General features: G+C 37.3%; 1 protein-coding gene across 4 annotated transcripts in view; it reads left to right on the top strand.

Annotated features, from left to right (window-relative positions):
- Nucleotides 1–17,987, top strand: part of FOCAD (focadhesin) — a 310,882-nt gene that overhangs the window by 254,189 nt on the left and 38,706 nt on the right. For all 4 annotated transcript variants that reach the window (XM_045840183.1, XM_045840184.1, XM_045840185.1 and 1 more), the window contains 7 exons: nucleotides 1,693–1,931; nucleotides 5,561–5,650; nucleotides 12,410–12,557; nucleotides 14,402–14,521; nucleotides 15,858–15,980; nucleotides 16,435–16,512; nucleotides 17,168–17,239. In XM_045840183.1, coding sequence (XP_045696139.1) covers nucleotides 1,693–1,931; nucleotides 5,561–5,650; nucleotides 12,410–12,557; nucleotides 14,402–14,521; nucleotides 15,858–15,980; nucleotides 16,435–16,512; nucleotides 17,168–17,239 — 870 coding nt within the window. The remainder of the gene's footprint in view (nucleotides 1–1,692; nucleotides 1,932–5,560; nucleotides 5,651–12,409; nucleotides 12,558–14,401; nucleotides 14,522–15,857; nucleotides 15,981–16,434; nucleotides 16,513–17,167; nucleotides 17,240–17,987) is intronic.

The following is a 17,987-nucleotide window of genomic DNA, read 5'->3' as shown; positions in this document are numbered from 1 at the left end:
TTTTGTTTAGGTTTCATTTTCCCTTCACTAGCTGGAGCGAATGCTTTATTTATCTGTATGGGAATTACAGTGGTCATGGGACAGTCAGCTGAGTGGCAGAGGATTATAGTTGATTAGAATAAAAATATAGCACAGGCCCTGAACAGTTGCTAATATCACAAATTTAGCCTGAAACTCCATCGCCTTAGGTCTTCTCTCTGTGCCTCTGCCCTGCTGCCCTTGGGAGGACCTGGTATGTATTCATCTGGGCCTTAGGGTATGGAGCTAGATTTTTAACCGTGCTTGAGGACAGTAAAATGCCTTACTAGATAATGTAGAATTAAATTGGAAGGTAGATTTTTCTCACAGAAATACTTTCTTGGCAATGATTTGTTTTCTGTCAAAGTGTTCGTATTTCTTTAATAATGGATGAAAAATTGGTTTGCTTATGTGGAGGTCTTTGCAGTGACTACCTGGTTTAGATCTTGAGCAAGACAGGATATTGTATAGATTCCTAATAACACTACTTAGTTCCTGCACACCAAAAAAGAATAATCTCTGTATTAACTACGTCATTATTGCCTCTTACTTTTGTGATTTTTGCATTATTGTACTTTTTCAAAGCACTGTTTCAAAAGTCACTTTTTAAATTTTCAGTGTCCTAGCAGCTGGGTCATTTTGAGTAATATTGTCATAATAGTGCTATATTAGCTAAAATAATACCTTAGCACATGCTTGATTTTTATCCTTAAAGTACTAAAGCTTAGAGAGCAAATGAGTATAGAGTTAAAAACACTTTTTAATGTGCTTGGTCTATAAGAGACAACACAGCCTTTATGGTGTGTCTGAAAATTTGAAGCAGGTAATAGTGAGGAGTGATAAACAGACTTTCATCCGCACTTTAGACATGTTTATAAGTGTATATAATGCCTTGTGGAGCTCTCAAACATGAGACTGTGTTAGAAGCTGTTCATATTCAGCTGCCCTGTCATGGTATTAGGGCTGTTATTCATTTCTTTTCCCATAATTGCATATAGGAAGGAGCATATAGGCTCTCCATTTCATTTTCAATAGCTGGTTATTGCTTTGTAACCAGAGGCTTTTAGGATTTCAACTTCCTTTTTAATTAAAAGGAATTAACCCCCTGTAGGAAATAATCCATCTACTGGGAAACGTTCCCACCAAAGATTTTGGGAGATCTGCCAATAGATCCCTGTGATAAATTTACACTTGTCCTTCCACACTAAACTTAAACTGCTCCCCCGCCCCCGACTCCTACCTCATTCTTTCTCTAAATTCCTGGCTTTCTGGACCTTTATAATACAGCTTGGTAGTTTCTCCAAGCTTGGACTGCTTCATTTTGGGTTTTTCATTATATATACAGGTGGGCTTTCAAAATACTGAAATTCTTTCAGGGTTTCTAGTGAGGGAATTCACACCCTTTAAAAGGAGGCACTTATAATTTGTTTTTTTTTTAATTTAAAAGGATATTGTTAGTTAACAGATTGTTTAGTAGCAAATCGTTTCAGTAAGAGTGAAATTGTAAACCTATAGTCAAACACAGAAACAGATTTTTTAAGTTATTTGTTTGCTTAGCAGGGGTGGACCTAAGAGAAGTTTGTATTGTTGCATAGTGTTGTTGTGATAGGTATGTTTCCTTCATGTTTTAAACAAAAGGCCAACCCCCTGTTTTCTTTCTTTGGCGTGTCCTAGAAATCCTATTCTGGTGAAAACACAGCTAGTGCCATCGCCCGTTCTGCGGCCGCCACGGCTTTGTCTCTCCTGGTGCCAGTTTTCATTATCTCTTGCAAAGAGAAGGTTGAGGAAATCCTGAACATGCTGACTGCCAGGTTACCTGGGAAACCAAGTGCTGATGAGTCTCAAGCTGTGCAAATCCACATGGGCCTTGCTTTGGGGATGTTTCTCTCTCGTTTGTGTGAGGAGAAACTCAGGTACAGTTTATTAAAATAGCCTTGCTTTTCCTCTTTGTGGTATAGGTGGAGGATTTTATACACATACATACACATACATAAGCATTTTATCTGAAAATACATGCTTGCTAAACTTTTTGAGATAGACAAGTTGATCATGTATTCTTTATGAGTGAATTTGTCTTTCTAAAATACCATCGCATAGATATTAATGTATTTTAAGGGTTGCTCTTATTAAAGTGATAGATGACTTGAAAATCATTTCATGCTTAGATGAAAGCCCTGAATACATCTGTGTAATAGATATGAGGAGAAGTCTAATCTTATGGTGCAATAAATAAAGAAAAACTGCTTCTGTTCCTGGCTTATAAGGGTGAAAATAATTGCTGTTCCTTTACTGATATCACTGTAAAGTGAAAAGAAAGGATTGGGGTGTCCCTTGTGCCTGAGAGTGGGAGAATCACTTGAACCACCTGAGAACTGTATGTACCCAGTTTTAAATATTGCTCTTAACCTGTGCCCTGGCCACAGTTTTATAATCCTTAAAGAGTCTTAATCTGTGCATATTATACTGTGTGGTTTATTCAGTCAGATTGCTCATTTTTTGGCCTGCTAGCTTTCCTCTTGAGTGGTGCTAATAGACTGTCAAAGACCTGGGTGGAAAATTCCACTCAAGCGGAAGGTTTTCTTGTACATGACTCTAGTTTTGTTGTTCATTTTATTTTTTATTTTATAACAAATCTTAGAATTTTATATATCTAAATTCATTGCAGTGTGGTAGAGCATGAATATTTGAGTATCATGAATATTTAGATGTCACTGAATTGGAATTTAACCCCATTTTCCAGCATTGGAAATGGGGTAGTAGGGAGAAGCATCCTGGGCGACGTTAGCTGTCATTAAGCTTCTCTGCTTAGCAGAAGTGAACTGTCTGTCCAAAGGCAAGAAATGCTGTTGATGTGGATGAACTGGATGACATGATGCTATATTTAGGTTTCAGTGTAAAACCAGTGGTGAAGTTTCATTTGTAATTTACAGTTTTGTGCAAATACCAATATATGAAACCTTTATGAAAATTGCTATCGATTTAGGGAAATAACCTATTTCAGATCATCATTTCAGCTCTTGGAAACATCTGTCAGATGATTAGGAAGATTTGGATTAGTCTTTGTGATCATAAATGAAATGTTTCCAGAATGTTCATTTTGTTCTATTCACCAGTGGTAGTATATATAGGCCTGGGCATGAACAAAACGCTGCCCTTGGCATGTGAATTCACTGCTACATAGTGAGTAAGTGAGTGAGTGAGTGTGTGTGTGTGTGTGTGTGAATACAAAGTATTTTTGAAGACTTAAAAATGATTTTTCTTTTCCTTTGCCACAATGCTACAAATGGTAGTCTCTTCACCATATGTGTTCATGCCCTTTCTTCAGTATCTTTTCAAGTAATGTGTTTTGCAGCTAAAAATGAGCCCTGGCAGTTTAATTCCAGGCCACTCATTTCATCCTGTGGCTCTCTTTTTCATGAGTTTTGGATGAGCTGCTGCTGGTTTTAAGGCTTGACAGGTTTGTGTTTGTGGTTAATTTAATGGTACTACCTGGAGAAACCTATGGTGATTCACCTAAAGCATTTATCTCTGGTTCCTAGACTGCCTTCCACCCTGTGTTCTCTCACTTGACTTTGTACCTACAGGACACCCTGGGGAAGGACTCAAGGAAGCCCTTCCCATGGCGAAGTGCCCTCATAATAACTGCAGATTTTAAGTTTCCCTTAATGATCCTGTGTTTGATAGCATCTTCCTTCTGGCTGCTATAGCCACCAGTATAGCTTCTCATGGTTCTCACTTTCCTAATTTCTTAGAGCAGAGGAATCCAAAATATATGTACCTTTAGTACTAAAAAAGTATTTTGCTAGATAATGACAATGTCATCAGATAATGACATTTTTGGAGAAAGTTTCTATTTTTCTGAAGTTAAGGTAAATGTTTTGAGGGCTGTCTACTCTGACTAGTCAATGACATCGTATAAGTGACCCAAAATAGCCCCTTTAAGGGAACAAGATTAGGACAGTATGTTTTTCTCAAGAATGAAAAAGTCACCTTGTAAAAGAGAATTGCAGCAATCAATCCATTTTTTGCTAAAGCTTATGAAAAAAAGTCACCTGAATTTAAATTCCAGTCTAGAATTTATTCAGGAAAGCATATTATTTCAAGCTTGCTTTTGTTATAACTCCCAAAGGATTCTGGTACTTTAACATTTGTTTAGCATATTTAAATATATTTTACTCCACAGAACAGCTATACTAGGACTTATTTAGTTAAAGCTATTAAAAGTGTGTGTGTGTGTGTACATGTGTATGTGTTTTCATTGTAAAATTTAATCTCTCACCTCAAGCAAAGCCAGTGTAGCCTTGGTTTGAGAAGACCTGGAAAGGGCTCTCTGGCTGCCTGGCATTCTCGGGGCCGTGTTCCACTTCGTGCAGCTGCGGCAGCGGCATGAGAGGCAGGCAGCTTGTGGGGCCCTTGATAATCAAGTACTGGTGAGGAAGCCCACAGCTCTGCCTGAAAAAAACACCTTTTAAGTTTATTTTACTGTACAAGTCACAGTTCTCACCAAGACAATTACAAAATCACATCAATTACTGTAAAGAAAAATGTAGGGCTGGTTCCCCCCCACTTTTAAAAAAATTTAAGTAAAGGAATATTACTTATAACCTCCATAATTGAGGCATGAAATCAAAAGTAACAGTCTTTACACGAAAGAGATTTGGAACAGTTATTGATAATATCAGCCTAAAGGATTTATTAAATATCTGAAGGCAATCACTTCAGCATTCTTAGAAATATTATTTTTGGAATTCTTACTTTGGTTCTTATTTTGTAGTGATTTAAAACTTGAATGGGCTAAATTCATGACAAAATGGGTGGACTAGAGAATATTATGCTAATGAAATAAGTCAGAGAAAGACAAATACCATATGATTTTGCTTATATGTGGAATAAAAAAAGAAAAGGAACAAATAAATAAATTAGAAACAGACTCATAGATACAGAAAACAAATTGGTGATTATAAATACAGAGAACAAATTGATGGTTTTAACACCAGAGGGGAGAAAGTGGGGGGATAGATGAGAAAGCAAAGGGAAATAAGAGGTACAGACTTCCAGTTATAAAATAAATAAGTTACAGGGATGTAGTGTACAGCACAGGGAATATAGTCAATGATGTGACAGTAACTTTGTATGGTGACAGGGGATTACTAGACTTACTGTGATTATCACTTAGTAAGGTATATAAATGTAGAGTCACTATATTGTTCCCTTCAAACTAATATAATATTGCATGTCAACTATACTTCAGTTACAAAAAAGTTTTGATGAGCTGAGAAAATGTAAAAGCAATTTTAGGGTTTATTGGTTTGCAAATAATTCTAATGTTCAGAAACTCAACTATTGAATAAATTTTTGGACTCACTTTCTCTGTCTACAAAATAAGTATATATGAATCATCAGTATTATTGATTGTTACATTTATGTTTTTTGAAATAAATGCATTTTCAGTAAAATATTGAGAGCAAAATATTATATGGTAAGTATTTTAGACAGCTTCATGACTTTAAATAATTCATTTCCCCCTTTGGCCTTTACCTAGTGATATTTCTGGCAAACAGATGAACCTTCTTCTGATGAGGTCCTTGGACACCCTGGAGAACTGCTGCTTTGACAGTGGTCTTGAATACAAGTAGGTTGATCCCCTTTCCTCTCTAACAGATACTGAAAGATGAGTTTTCTCCACCATAAACTTTGTGTTCTATGATGGAATATTTGTCAGACCTGATCTTACATTCATTTGCAAAGAACTTTCAGTAATAATTAAAAATCTGTAATTAACGTTTACTTTTTCTGAAAAGAGTATTTCAGCAAGAGAAAACTTGCTTTACTACGAAGCAACAAATGTCATTTTATGACTGTCATTAAGTTCTGTCTTGGAAATGTCATATTAAGCATATATTTGGAGGCTGTGTGCACAAGTTAGCCTTTTTAAAGAAACTATTTTTTTTTATTTGATTGGGCTAAGAGAGTTTTTGACCCATGATTTAGATTTCCCTGTGAAATCCAGTAGCTGAGGAGTCACACTGAAAACAAATACAGTTTACACCAGGGTTCCCTAACCTCCTCCATGTTAATAAATCTTTTTTTGCCCCCCCAAATTCATAAATTTTTAACATTTTTTTCCATGAAATGAAATACATATTTTAAAATTTAATTCATTTTCTCATTATCATCATGAAAGATAAAACAAAAAGGAATGATCAAGAAAAAATACCTCAAAAACAGTGTTAAACATACTCATTTAGTGAGACATTTAGTGTTTCAATTAGTCTGTGAGACTTGTGTGGGAAAATATATGGTTTTATCAGGCTCTCTGAAATATTGATACCATTGAGGACTAATTATACTTTTTTGGACCTCACATGTTTGGGAACCTCAGGTTTGGATCATCTGGGATTTGTGGTTACTTGGAAACTTAATAGATTATAAGCACTCACTTCCAATTTACAAACTTCACTTTTTTGCTATTATGGGCATTGTTTAAATAGGATTTAATTCAGAGTTCACATTTCTGATCTTTAGGAACTTAGGATCTGAAGTTACATTTATACCTTCAAGCCTGTTTGTTCAGGCTAACAAAAGACTAAGTGGTAGAAGTAGCTTCATGTGTCAAGTGTTTCATCATGAACAAGCAAAACCAAATCTTCACGTAGTAGGTAGTCATGACAGGTTCTTCCAGATGCAGGCTGAGATTGGATAAGAACCATTGACACCTTCCCTGTTTATCACAAAGCACTTTAGAGATGGCATGCTGTGTTTAGAGTGTGGTTTTGATTATGGGGAAAGAGAGGTCAGTGGCATGATTGAAGTTTCTTGAATATAGAAAATTATTAATAGAATGTATAGAGCCATTTAACTGTTACTGGGTCTGATGAAAAGTTGAGATTTTAGGCCTAAGCCCTGACGTTGCCTTTTACAACCAAGGAGTAAGATGGGTTCTCTCTCTCTCTCTCTCCCTTCCTTCCTTACTCTGTTTTCCTGCCTTCTTTCCAAAGGTGTTCATCATACCTTAGCTCAAGTATTATAAAGTTGGGGGGGAATTTGGTGATTAACATGCTCCAAACTTTCAGCCAATTGAGACAATCAAGAATGATTTTCATGCATTGAGTTGGCCAAAAACTTCATTTGGGTTTCTTTTTGTAAGATGACTCTAGTAGCACTTTACCTTCATTAGAAACTATTTTGTTAGATTGTATTGTGACAGCTGTCATATCAGTGTGCATTTTTTAAAAACTTATCAAAATCAGTGAATTTTTCTGTAGCCTTTTTAATATTGAAGGTAGAAGAAAATATGTAACTTTTGGCATATTATGCTTTATTATTTCAAGAAAGGTAAAAATGTAACTGAAATGCAAAAAATATATATTTGTGCAGTGTATAGAGAAGTTTTGTGACTGATTGAATGTGTCAAAAGTAGTTTGTGAAGGAATTTCATGCTGGAGTTTTCTCGCTAGATGATGCTCCACAGTCAGGTAGACCAGTTGAAGTCAGTAGCAATCAAATTGAGACATCAATTGAGAACAATCAATGTTATACTATGCAGGAGATAGCCGACATATTCAAAATATCCAAATCAACAAAGTTACTGGTGAAAATTAAAAGTGTGTTTTATTTTATGGAAAAAACTAAATGGACTTTTTCGTCAACCAGTATTATCTTCATTAGTTTGTAGCTCGGTCTTTTGAATGTAAGGAGGACCATGGGGGTAGCTGAATTATCCACAGTATAGTTATTTATGCATGTAGTAACTAAATATGTCTAAGCATATTTAACTTTAAAATGAACTTTTCAAAATAATAAGATTCTTATTTCTTGATTCTTACCTTCCTTCCTTATTCTTACCTTCTTAATGAATAGCTGTGTTTGCGAGAGGGATGGGTGGGCCTATAGATAGGGGACTGATCCCACAAAGTCAGGTAGAAATTTCCTGTCCACTTTGTAAACTCTGGCTTGTTTTTCAATGCCCAATTAAAAGCTCAGTTCCTTCAAGAAACCCTCCCCCATCTTCTGAAAACTCCTGTTATTCCTACAGTTAGTGATGTTTATTATTTTGCCATTTCTAATGCTTTGTGGGTAGCAGTGCTTATTTGTTCCCTCTTTGGTTTGAGGTCCAATTAATAGTTACTGAGTAGCCACAAATTGTGCTAAGCATTTTCACATTCATTTCTCATGTAATTAAGCCCTGATTACAACCTAAATGTTGATACCAAAGCGGGCATCATTGTCATTTTGGTTTACTGATAAAAAAAAGTCTCAAATAGGAGACTCATTCAAGGTCACTCAATAAGTGACAGCTCAGAGAGAAGAGAAAGCCTAGGTTGTCTGACTTCAAAGCCATTTTTCTCTTAAATAATACAGCACTGAGAACATTTCAACAGAAAGAAAGCTCGAATATTACAATAAAAAGGAATGAAATCTTGCCATTTGCAACAACATGGGTGGACCTACAGAGTGTTATGCTAAGTGAAATAAATCAAAGACAAATACCATATGATCTCACTTATATAGAGAGTCTAAAAAACAACTGAATAAACAAAACAAAACAGAAACAGACCCATAGATATACAGAACAAGCTGATGGTTGCCAAAGGGGAAGGGGGTAGGAAAAATGAGTGAAATAAAATAAATAAACATTTTTTAAAATCAGAAAAAGTATATAAAGCAATTTGGCCCTTGACAATGTGGAGATTATTATTTTTCTCTGACATGTGGGTCTTGTTTGCCATTAAAAAAAAAAGTGTCTAAGTAGTCTCAGGCCTGGCTCATGGCATGAAGTATTCCTCTGTCTAATGAGATTGCAAGAATCTATGGCAGTCCTCCCTCACGTGAAATAGTGGAAGCGTTATCAGGAGGTAGTTAATAGATCTGGGAGCATGCTATCTCAGGTGATAGACTTCACTCAGAGCAAACTCACCATGCTTCCTTGATTTAATGGACCTGTCCCTGCTGAAAGAACCAAGCACCTGGGCTAGTTAGTAGGTATTTGTGCTCCTATCACTTACATTTTGCTGCCATCTAGTGGTACTTGTGTCATTGCACTCCTTCACAACCCTAACTAGTCATGCTATCCGCCTGAGAGCATTAGTTAATTGCTATTGAACTTTCACAAATACGATAATGTTTGTATAGCACTTTGTAAAGGGCAAAGTGCTATACGAATGGTAACTGTTATTAGAACTAATTATTAGATGGCCCAGTACTTAATCTGCAGGATAGCCTACAGTAAACTAGGGAACTGAAGATTTATCTGTGGTTTTTAGAAAAATTAGGTTAATTTTAGAAAAATATAGTGTTATATCTCTGTTGGTATAGCAACACATTGGAATTGCATAGATTTTAAGTTGCAGAATTTTTTTTGGTAGAGATATTTTAATATACTTGGATAAGACATTCAGATACGTAATGACATAATAGGGCATATAATTTTAAAACGTAATTTTTCTTTATCATTTATTAGTATTCTTATAGAAGACTTACATTAGCCATTCCAAAACCTCAATTTTATACATAACTTGTTTTTATCTCATATGTTTGACACACCAGCACTTAACTGCTTGTTGTTTTCAATGAACAGGAAGATGTAATAGCCACCTCTGCCCAAGTCAGCCCTGATTTAGAACTGGCAGATACTGCAAAGGGAAGCTAGCTTAGAATCAATGTGTAGCAGTGTTGAACTAAGCACTTGGGGGAATCTTTAAGACTCAGGACAGAAAATAAACACATTAAAATACAGAAGATTTGGAAATCAGGAGGAAACATCAGAAATAAAATTTAGAACTACGTACTTGGTGCATGCTGGAAAAATGAAACAAAATAGAAGGAAACAATTTAGTGGATCAGTAGGTGCATGCACTCTAACATTTATATTGGCACACACATATGCAGTTAGATTATGTACTTGTATATTACAACAGTTAAATAACTACCATTATAGCAATGAATGGAATTGTTAGTGAATGGTAACCTTACCTAAGACTAATTATGCTGTGATAATAATTTAGGTAAATGTGAACTACAAAACTGGGATTGAAGCCTTTGTATCCATATGCCTAGAGATGGTGAAAAGTAGCTTCAGTCCAAGGAATAGAGATTTTTCTATAACCAGAATAATACAAGGAACAAGATTTAAATAACTGCCTATTTATTGAGAAAGATGAACCCCAGAACTTAAACAAGCTTTGGAAGGAATCCTTTTTATTGATGAACCTAACACCCTTTTTTCTTAAATCAGTCTGGCAGGAAATATAAATCAGGTTTTCTTGATTGAATCTTGCATGATAGAATCATTGAAATTTTCAACTCCAATTTTGCCTCCAACTAAACAAAAGAATCAAATCTTCGTTTTCTTTTTTATTGTTGTTTTTCTTTAAGAAGTGCTTCTCCTCACTTTAGACTCCTTGAATCTCTTCAATTGGTCACTTGTTCAGCATTCAGTAGGTATTCACAGGATGCCTGTCCCCATCCAGCAGCATCCTGGGTGCCACAGGCATTGTGGTGAGGAGGAAACAGAAAGAGCATCCACCCTCATGTAGCTCGCAGGCTCATGAATGGGGTGGGTGGTAATTAAACACTACCCCAAATAATCCTCATCAGAGTTTATAATTAAAATTGTCTGAAGTAAATTAGTACAGGGTGCTGTGGGAGAATAGTAAAGAGGTTCCCTGCTGGGCTGGGGAAGGTGTCCCTGAGGAAGTCACATTTGAAATCTTAAGCATAAGTAGCAACTTAATAGTCAAAGAGGGAACAAAAGTCAAATTTTTCAGAGTATTAACCACATTTTGTCTAACTATATCTTTGGTATAATTCTATCAAAATTTTTTATGCATCAGTATAGACAGATAACCAGAAAAACTTCCTTTAGATTCTATATGAAAAGAAAGACTTGAATCCATACTGATGAAGAGCAGCCTCTCTTTCAGATATGTGCTTTGTCTCAACAGCATGCAGTGTTCAGATGTTCGATGCCGATGTAACTGGTTGGAAATGCATTATGCTAGTTGAGCTTCTTGTTAAGTTCATGCTCGCTATAATAGCATTTCTGCCTGACTAATGATGGATCGTTACTGCAGTAGCTTCCTTACAAAGGATTTTCTAATGCCAGACTGTTATGCAATAGAGCCTAGAAAAACACTTGAGCTATATTGCCTTCTCATAGGCATTCCATCACGGCAACATGCGGGGCACCAGAGGGGCCTGCGGTTTGGCAGATGGAACAGAAGGCTGGGAATTACAAAAAAAAAAAAATCTTCTGGTCGTGCTCTGCTGGAAATGCTCTGCGTGACCTTGAGGAAATCCTGTAGCATCCCTATCCTTTAGGTGTCTCTTATCAGATGTGGATGCTCTGTTTGCACAGAGGTGTTGGGGGAAATAACTAACATGTTCATGAAACAATGCAAAGGTGATGCCAGCCAAGGAGAGAGATGCTATATAAGAGCAAAATAACATAACATACAGGCATCGAAATACGTTATTGGAGAAATGCCCTGGAATGTGTTCTTAAGCAGCAGCTAGCATGAGAAGCAAGCCAAGCCAGAGCGAGGATGATTCCTGAAAACCTCAACATTCCCTGAATTTGAAAAACATCAATGATGACAAAAAAACTTTTTTAAGAAATAAATTACATCAAAGCTCTATTATCTTATACTAACTAGAAGTTTTCTGAGAGAACAATTCATTTCTTTAAATGGATATGCATTCTTTCAGAAGAACAGAGGCACAAAGTCCAAGATCCCAATTGAATCATCACGTGGGGTAACTTTTGACAAATCTGTCATCTGTCCATTTTCTTTTCTGACCCATTGGTACTTTGAGGGATCAGAGGGGAGAACAGGATTAATGTCATTTAAGAAAGAAATTCAACTTGTTGAAGCTCACTAGGAAACATGAAACACTTAGCAGGATCTCATAATCATGTGTTACATTTTTGTATCCACCTTGTTATTAGTCAGATGTCCTCAGCTCATATCCTTAAATTTAGGCTTTTCTCTCCTTACATAATTAATCATTCAATGTGGGGGTGGGGACTGGAGAGAGGACCACAGATTTTCTCTGGGTGCAGAGAGAGAGCTGTTTTCACTACAGTTTATGCCTCCTCCTCTCCCCACCATAGAGTTTTAAGTCCAACTATTTCATGTTTTTACTTGTTTGTTGTTCCCCAGTGGATACACAGCACTAGCGTGGGCCATCTGTTTTGTTACAAAGGTTTCCTTTTGAGGGTGGAGGTGGTATACTTGTGGTGTTTCACGGACATGCTTACTTAGCAAGCAGCAGAATTAGAATCCAGCCATCTCACCTCAGGCTGCAGGGCACTGTAAACTCCCAGGAAGAATGAAGGATGATGGCGTGGGTTTCTGTGATTGTTGACCCTCATCTTTTTTTGGCATCCAAGCACAGGCTGTGTCCTGGGAGTTGGACTTGTTTTGTCCCTCATGAGCCACAGCAGCCACACGGAGTCGCGAGTTCATGTGGCAGCGTCGCTTCGCAAACTCTCTGCGTACCTCGATGGCAGCGGGAGCCAGAGCAGGACGTTTCAGGAGGTGGGCGACGAGGTTGCAGTCTTCTTCCCTTTTCTGGCTTTTGTTTTCTTCTTGTTGCTCATTCTTTACTTCCTATATTTTGGTGACTCTGAAATTAAATTCTTCTTCAATTTCAACTGGGATAAGGAGAAAATCTGAGCAGCAAACAACCTATACTAGATCATAAGGTTTTCAAATTGTGCAGCTGTTTAAATCAACTTTGAGTTAAATGTGGCATGTAAGATAAGAGCCTTGAGTGAATACAAAAACCTTAGTCAGCATCACTAGAAGGCAATTTCTAAGAAGAGCTGCAATTTCTGGAAGAAGGTTAAATGGAGAGTTTTATAATTATGCCCTAGCCTATGTAACTTTAAAAGATGGCCAGGAAAAAGCTTAAGAAACTGCGGATCGAAAAGGCATGGTTTTTTTAATGTCAGCTAGCATGAAAAATTATTAAGGGAATTCCCTTTACCACATTAAATGAAGAGCTTTTTCTATTATGTTACAAAAATATGCATAATTGCAGTTCATGTGACAGTCTCTGAGAGTTGACCGTGTCTGGAGGGAACACGGGAGGCGTGTGTGTCTGCTGTGCCCAGGTGAAGCCGGACCGCCTGTGCTCTTCTGTGGGAGGAGCTGAGACGACCTATTGGCCTGGCCAGACTCTCCCTCTCATTAGAGCCGATTCTATTTTATCTGGGCCTGCCCACGAGCTATTGATGAGTATATAATGGCTCCTGTGTTTCCTTGCTTTGCTACTCTGCTTTCAGACATGGGACTTGTCAAATTGGTGAATTTCTTGAGGGCACAGTTTTGTTCTAAGACATGCACCACGTTTTCATTTTTTAAGCAGAGCATAATTTAAAAGTACACTTTTTTAAGCAAAAGGAAAAAAATTGCAACCAAGGAGCAATTTGGTTAATAAATAAAAGCAAGGTTTTTATAATTGAGGCATTTGACTGTTCAATGTTTGATTTATAAGGCCTTGGACAAACATTTTGTTTTCTCTCATGTTTTATTATTCAATTTCTAACTTAGAAATTGCTTTTTTCCATGCTGTATAAACGAGTGTTAGGAGGTGAACATTTCTACTTTGTCTTAAGAGTATCTTTGTAAGTGAGGGTCGCATCATGAAAATTCAAGATAGCAGGGAAGGGTAGTTAACTTTAATTTGCAAATTCGAGGCTCAAATAGATTGTTTGACTTGCCTGATGTTACTTAGCCAGTAAATGGTGAATTTGGAACATGCACCTGAGTACTCTGTCTCTATTCCCAGCATTTTTATTTGTGATTTGTTCATTTAGTCATTTACTTATTTATTCATTTACTTACTAAATTCTCCTACAGTGCTGTGAAGTAAGTAGTACTATCTCTAGTTTGCACAATTTGTCTAACTCTAAGACCCACGGCTGTGGCCCTGTGCGCTCCACTGTGGAACCCTGAAGCAGCAGCATCCCCATTTCCCCTGCGGCGTGGCCTCAGATTGGAAGCATGTGTCAATCAGTAACATCCACTGTGACAAGCATCTGCTTCTGCTGTTTGTGGATGGTGCGTTCTGAGTTGGTGAGGGAATTTTTTTGGTATAGAGTCTCAGGACCTGATTTGAATGTCAGCTCTGTCACTTGCTAACTCTGTGTAATTGAGCTTCAGTGTCTTTATCTATAAAGTAGGAATAATGACTCCCATCTCATGACATTGGTGGGAAATATGAGATGGGCAGCAAAATAATGGCCAGTTCGCGGTAGGTTTATTTGAATTCGATTCTTATCCCAGGGAGAAGTTTGACCAAATATTTGTGTCAACTAAACCTTGTTCTTTTATTTTCCCTCATGAAGAAATTTTTTCCTGCTGTCTTTTCTTCTCAGGTCCTTGCTTATACCCTTAGCTGTGTGTGCACATCAGCATTCAGCACTGGAATCATTGAAGCTGCAGAGGCTGAAGACATTATGAATAAGCTTCGACTGTTAGTAGAGAACAACCAGCAGGTTGGAATGCATGCCCTGAGTATTTCTCTCTTTGGGTGTCATGCTGCTGCTAGGCCCTAATTTTTACTTACACTGATTAGAGTATAGTGGGATATTTTTCATACCCAGAACTCAGGAACATCTAACCTGTCCCCTGTCTCATGGCAAGAGCCAACAATCACAGGTGCCTTTTTCTCTCTTCATCCCCTATGTCTGAGAGAAGACAGGCTTTTCAATATGAATACATAGAGGGTTCTGATAAGGTCAACCCTTCGCAGATTCAAGGCAAAGAATCTCTACTCATGACTGAATAGGTATAGGTAAACTTAAATATCTATAAATTAAATATTTAAATATTGCCTTAAATATTGCCTCTGAAATATTATTCAGCTTTAAAAAGGAAGGAAATCCTATCCTACATCAGGGCTGAACCTTGAGGACATTATGCTAAGTGAAACAAGCAATCAGAAAAAAACATATACTATATGAGTGTATTTCTATGAGGTAACAAGAGTAGTCAAATTCATAGAGGCAGAAAGTAGAACGGTGGTTGCCAGGGGCTGGAGGAGTGGGAATGGTGAGTTGCTGTTTAATGGATGCAAAGTGTGTTTTGCAAAATGAAAAGATTTCTGGAGATGGAGGTGGTGTGGTTGCACAACAGTATGAGTATACTTAATACTCCTGAACTGCACAGTTAAAAATGATTAAGATGGTAAACTTTATGTTGCATATATTTTACCACAGTTTTACAAATTGAAAAATAAATGTTTTGTCTGATTACACATACTCTAGATTTCCCCATTGATGGTGGTGGTGGTTTTATTTTTTTTAAAGGTTTCTCTAAACTCTTAATATTGGCCATGGGGAGTTATTTCAGAATTCACTGGTTTTAAGCTTACTTGCACTGTTGTTGCTACTTTATGATTATATGCCTGATCACTTACAGTAGGTCTTGCAACACCAAAATGTAGAAGTTCACATATGCGGTGCTTGGTGTGAGACATTTTCTCTACTTGTTCAGGAGTTGATTGAGCTGTGCAGTCTACTTTGGTATTTTCATCCCAACCCCTTCTGAGAATGTGGATCATATGAGCCAAGTTGCTCAATAGTGCAGTATTATTTTCCTCAAATACATCACTCACTGCAGCTTAATCTCTCACAGTTAGACTGTAGCTTCTCTTGCAAACCAAAGTCCAGATTTTAAAAATATGCCAATCTCTGATTTTTGGATGGCAAAAAAACTTGTCGGCAGGAAAGGGAGCCCCTAGAAGGGCTTGTGCTGCTGTGTGTAAGCATTCCTGATCTGTGCCATTCTTCTTCTTTCTTCTTACCCTGTGTTTTTATTTATTTATGACAGACTTCAGGTTTTGCCTTGGCGTTAGGAAACATCGTTCATGGTCTGTCTGTGTGTGGACATGGCAAAGCTGAAGACTTGGGCAACAAACTGCTCCCTGCCTGGATCAGAACTGTGCTAGCAGAGGTAGAGGCCACCTCTTGCATATTGTTTTATTTTTTTATAAAGGAAAAGGGGCTACTTAACTGGATGATCTAAAGGTACTGCTCGGGTATATAGCTTCACAATAAAAAAATAGACAATTTTAAAGGAAGGAGAAACATGTACTTTCCAGCCCTTATGTATGATACATCCTGTCAACTATGATAGTTTTTTTCTTGAACTGGTTATTTGGTCAGTGTTTTAATTTAAAACAACATTGTGGTTTTGAAAAATAAAAAAACAAGAAGAAGCCACCTATGATCTAATAACTTTAACATGTTGATTTAAGTCTAAGGCCATTTTTGGTTCAGGTTTGAAACAGGTTATGCTGACCCTACAAATTTAGCACCATCTTGACCACTTATGTCTCCATGATGCACTAAGTCATAGAATTGAGTCCCAGGGACTATTTCCCTTTTGACTTATTTTTTGTTTTCAGGGCTCATCCACGATGCTTTGTTTGGCAGCTCTTCATGGCATGGTGGCCTTGGTAGGCTCTGAAGGGGATGTAATGCAGGTAAAAAAAGAAAAGAAGGAAAAAAGAAATCTAAGTGTGTACATAGCCACAGCAAGAGCAGAACACCTAATATCTCGGCATGCTAAGGACAGAAGAACATGTGCTCATGGAAATGGTCATACTGAGCTTTGCAGGGACTTAATGTGTGGAAAATTATTCTTTGCTGACAATTCTTTGTGTAGAGATTCTTTCCTTATTTTATTTGGTTTGTAGGGATTAAACCTAGTCAACTTCAGTACTTTCCACAAAGTTCCCTGCCTGAGAAAAGTGATTGAATCATAAGAAATTTCAGAAGTCATTCATAAGAAACTACATTTTGCATCTGTAACATTTAAGTCAGTATCCAAGAAATTTTTTTCACTTTAAAATGCTTTTTGTGGTGGACACATATATGCATAAGCTTATAAGTAATTCTAAGGAGTTCCTTTGTTTATACAGTAAAGGTTTCTTAAGTGACGGCTACAGGCCACCCAACTGAAACCAATGATAGATAAAGCATGGGTCCTGCTCTCAGGGGGCTCACAGTCTCTGTTTTTGAAGTGTAAGGACATAATGATAGATTGGTCTGTAGTTTAGAAGGTGATAGCTCATACTGGGAATATCATTATTTACTTTCTGGGGGATGTCAGAGTGGATATTCTTGTGTTTCTTTCAGCTGAAGTCAGAAGCCATCCAGAGCTCGCAGTTTCAAGCCAGGCTTAATGAAGTCATTAGAACCTTAACACAGGTGAGAAGAGGAATTTATTGGATAAAACCCTTCAGTGGGAAAGCAAATTCTCCCCCTCTGTCTTTTCTCTTTCACGATACAAGCTTTTTTACTTAGAAAATGAGGAAATCTTGGGTTATTGGTGGTGAATTTAACAGGCATTTGAAAGTGGTTTATGCCCCTACATTTGCTGACAGACGTGCACTGCCTCTGGAAAAAAAGAAAGCTGGCATTTTGAGTTGACTTAAGTTGACATTAGTTTCCCTTAAAAACTGAAACCCAGCACTGCAAGGAATTCCGGGCCCCGAGGACACAGAGAAACGACGGTGCTCAGAGGGCAGGGCGGACTCTGAGTTGCACGATCAGGTGGTGCTGGTCCAGGTGTCATGGGCAAAAGCACTTGAGTAAATCATTGTCAGCGTTATCCTTGGCTGAAGAATAAACATATTTAGGTGCTGAGAAATGGTTTTATAGCTTAACATCTTTACTTTTAAAAACAAGTACTGTGTTCATTGCATAAAATTTGAAGGTACAGATAGAATGGAAGAAGCTAGAAACGTACCGCTGTGGGCCCTCCCAGTGCAAAGCGGCTGTGGCTAACATTGGGTCATATGCTTTTTGAGTATTCTCATGTTCTTTGCATAGTTGGTATTCTTACCACATAGAGAACTTTGTCATCTTTTCACTTAGCATACTTGTTTTCTTCTTATAAAATGTAGCTGGTTATAACACCTGAAGAAGTTTTAGTAATTCATGCTTTTAAAGGAAA

The sequence above is a fragment of the Phyllostomus hastatus genome, unplaced genomic scaffold, assembly GCF_019186645.2.
Source record: "Phyllostomus hastatus isolate PE091 unplaced genomic scaffold, TTU_PhHast_1.1 phas_contig_34, whole genome shotgun sequence".
NCBI lineage: Eukaryota > Metazoa > Chordata > Mammalia > Chiroptera > Phyllostomidae > Phyllostomus > Phyllostomus hastatus.
This window is presented reverse-complemented; position numbering and strand designations above follow the sequence as displayed.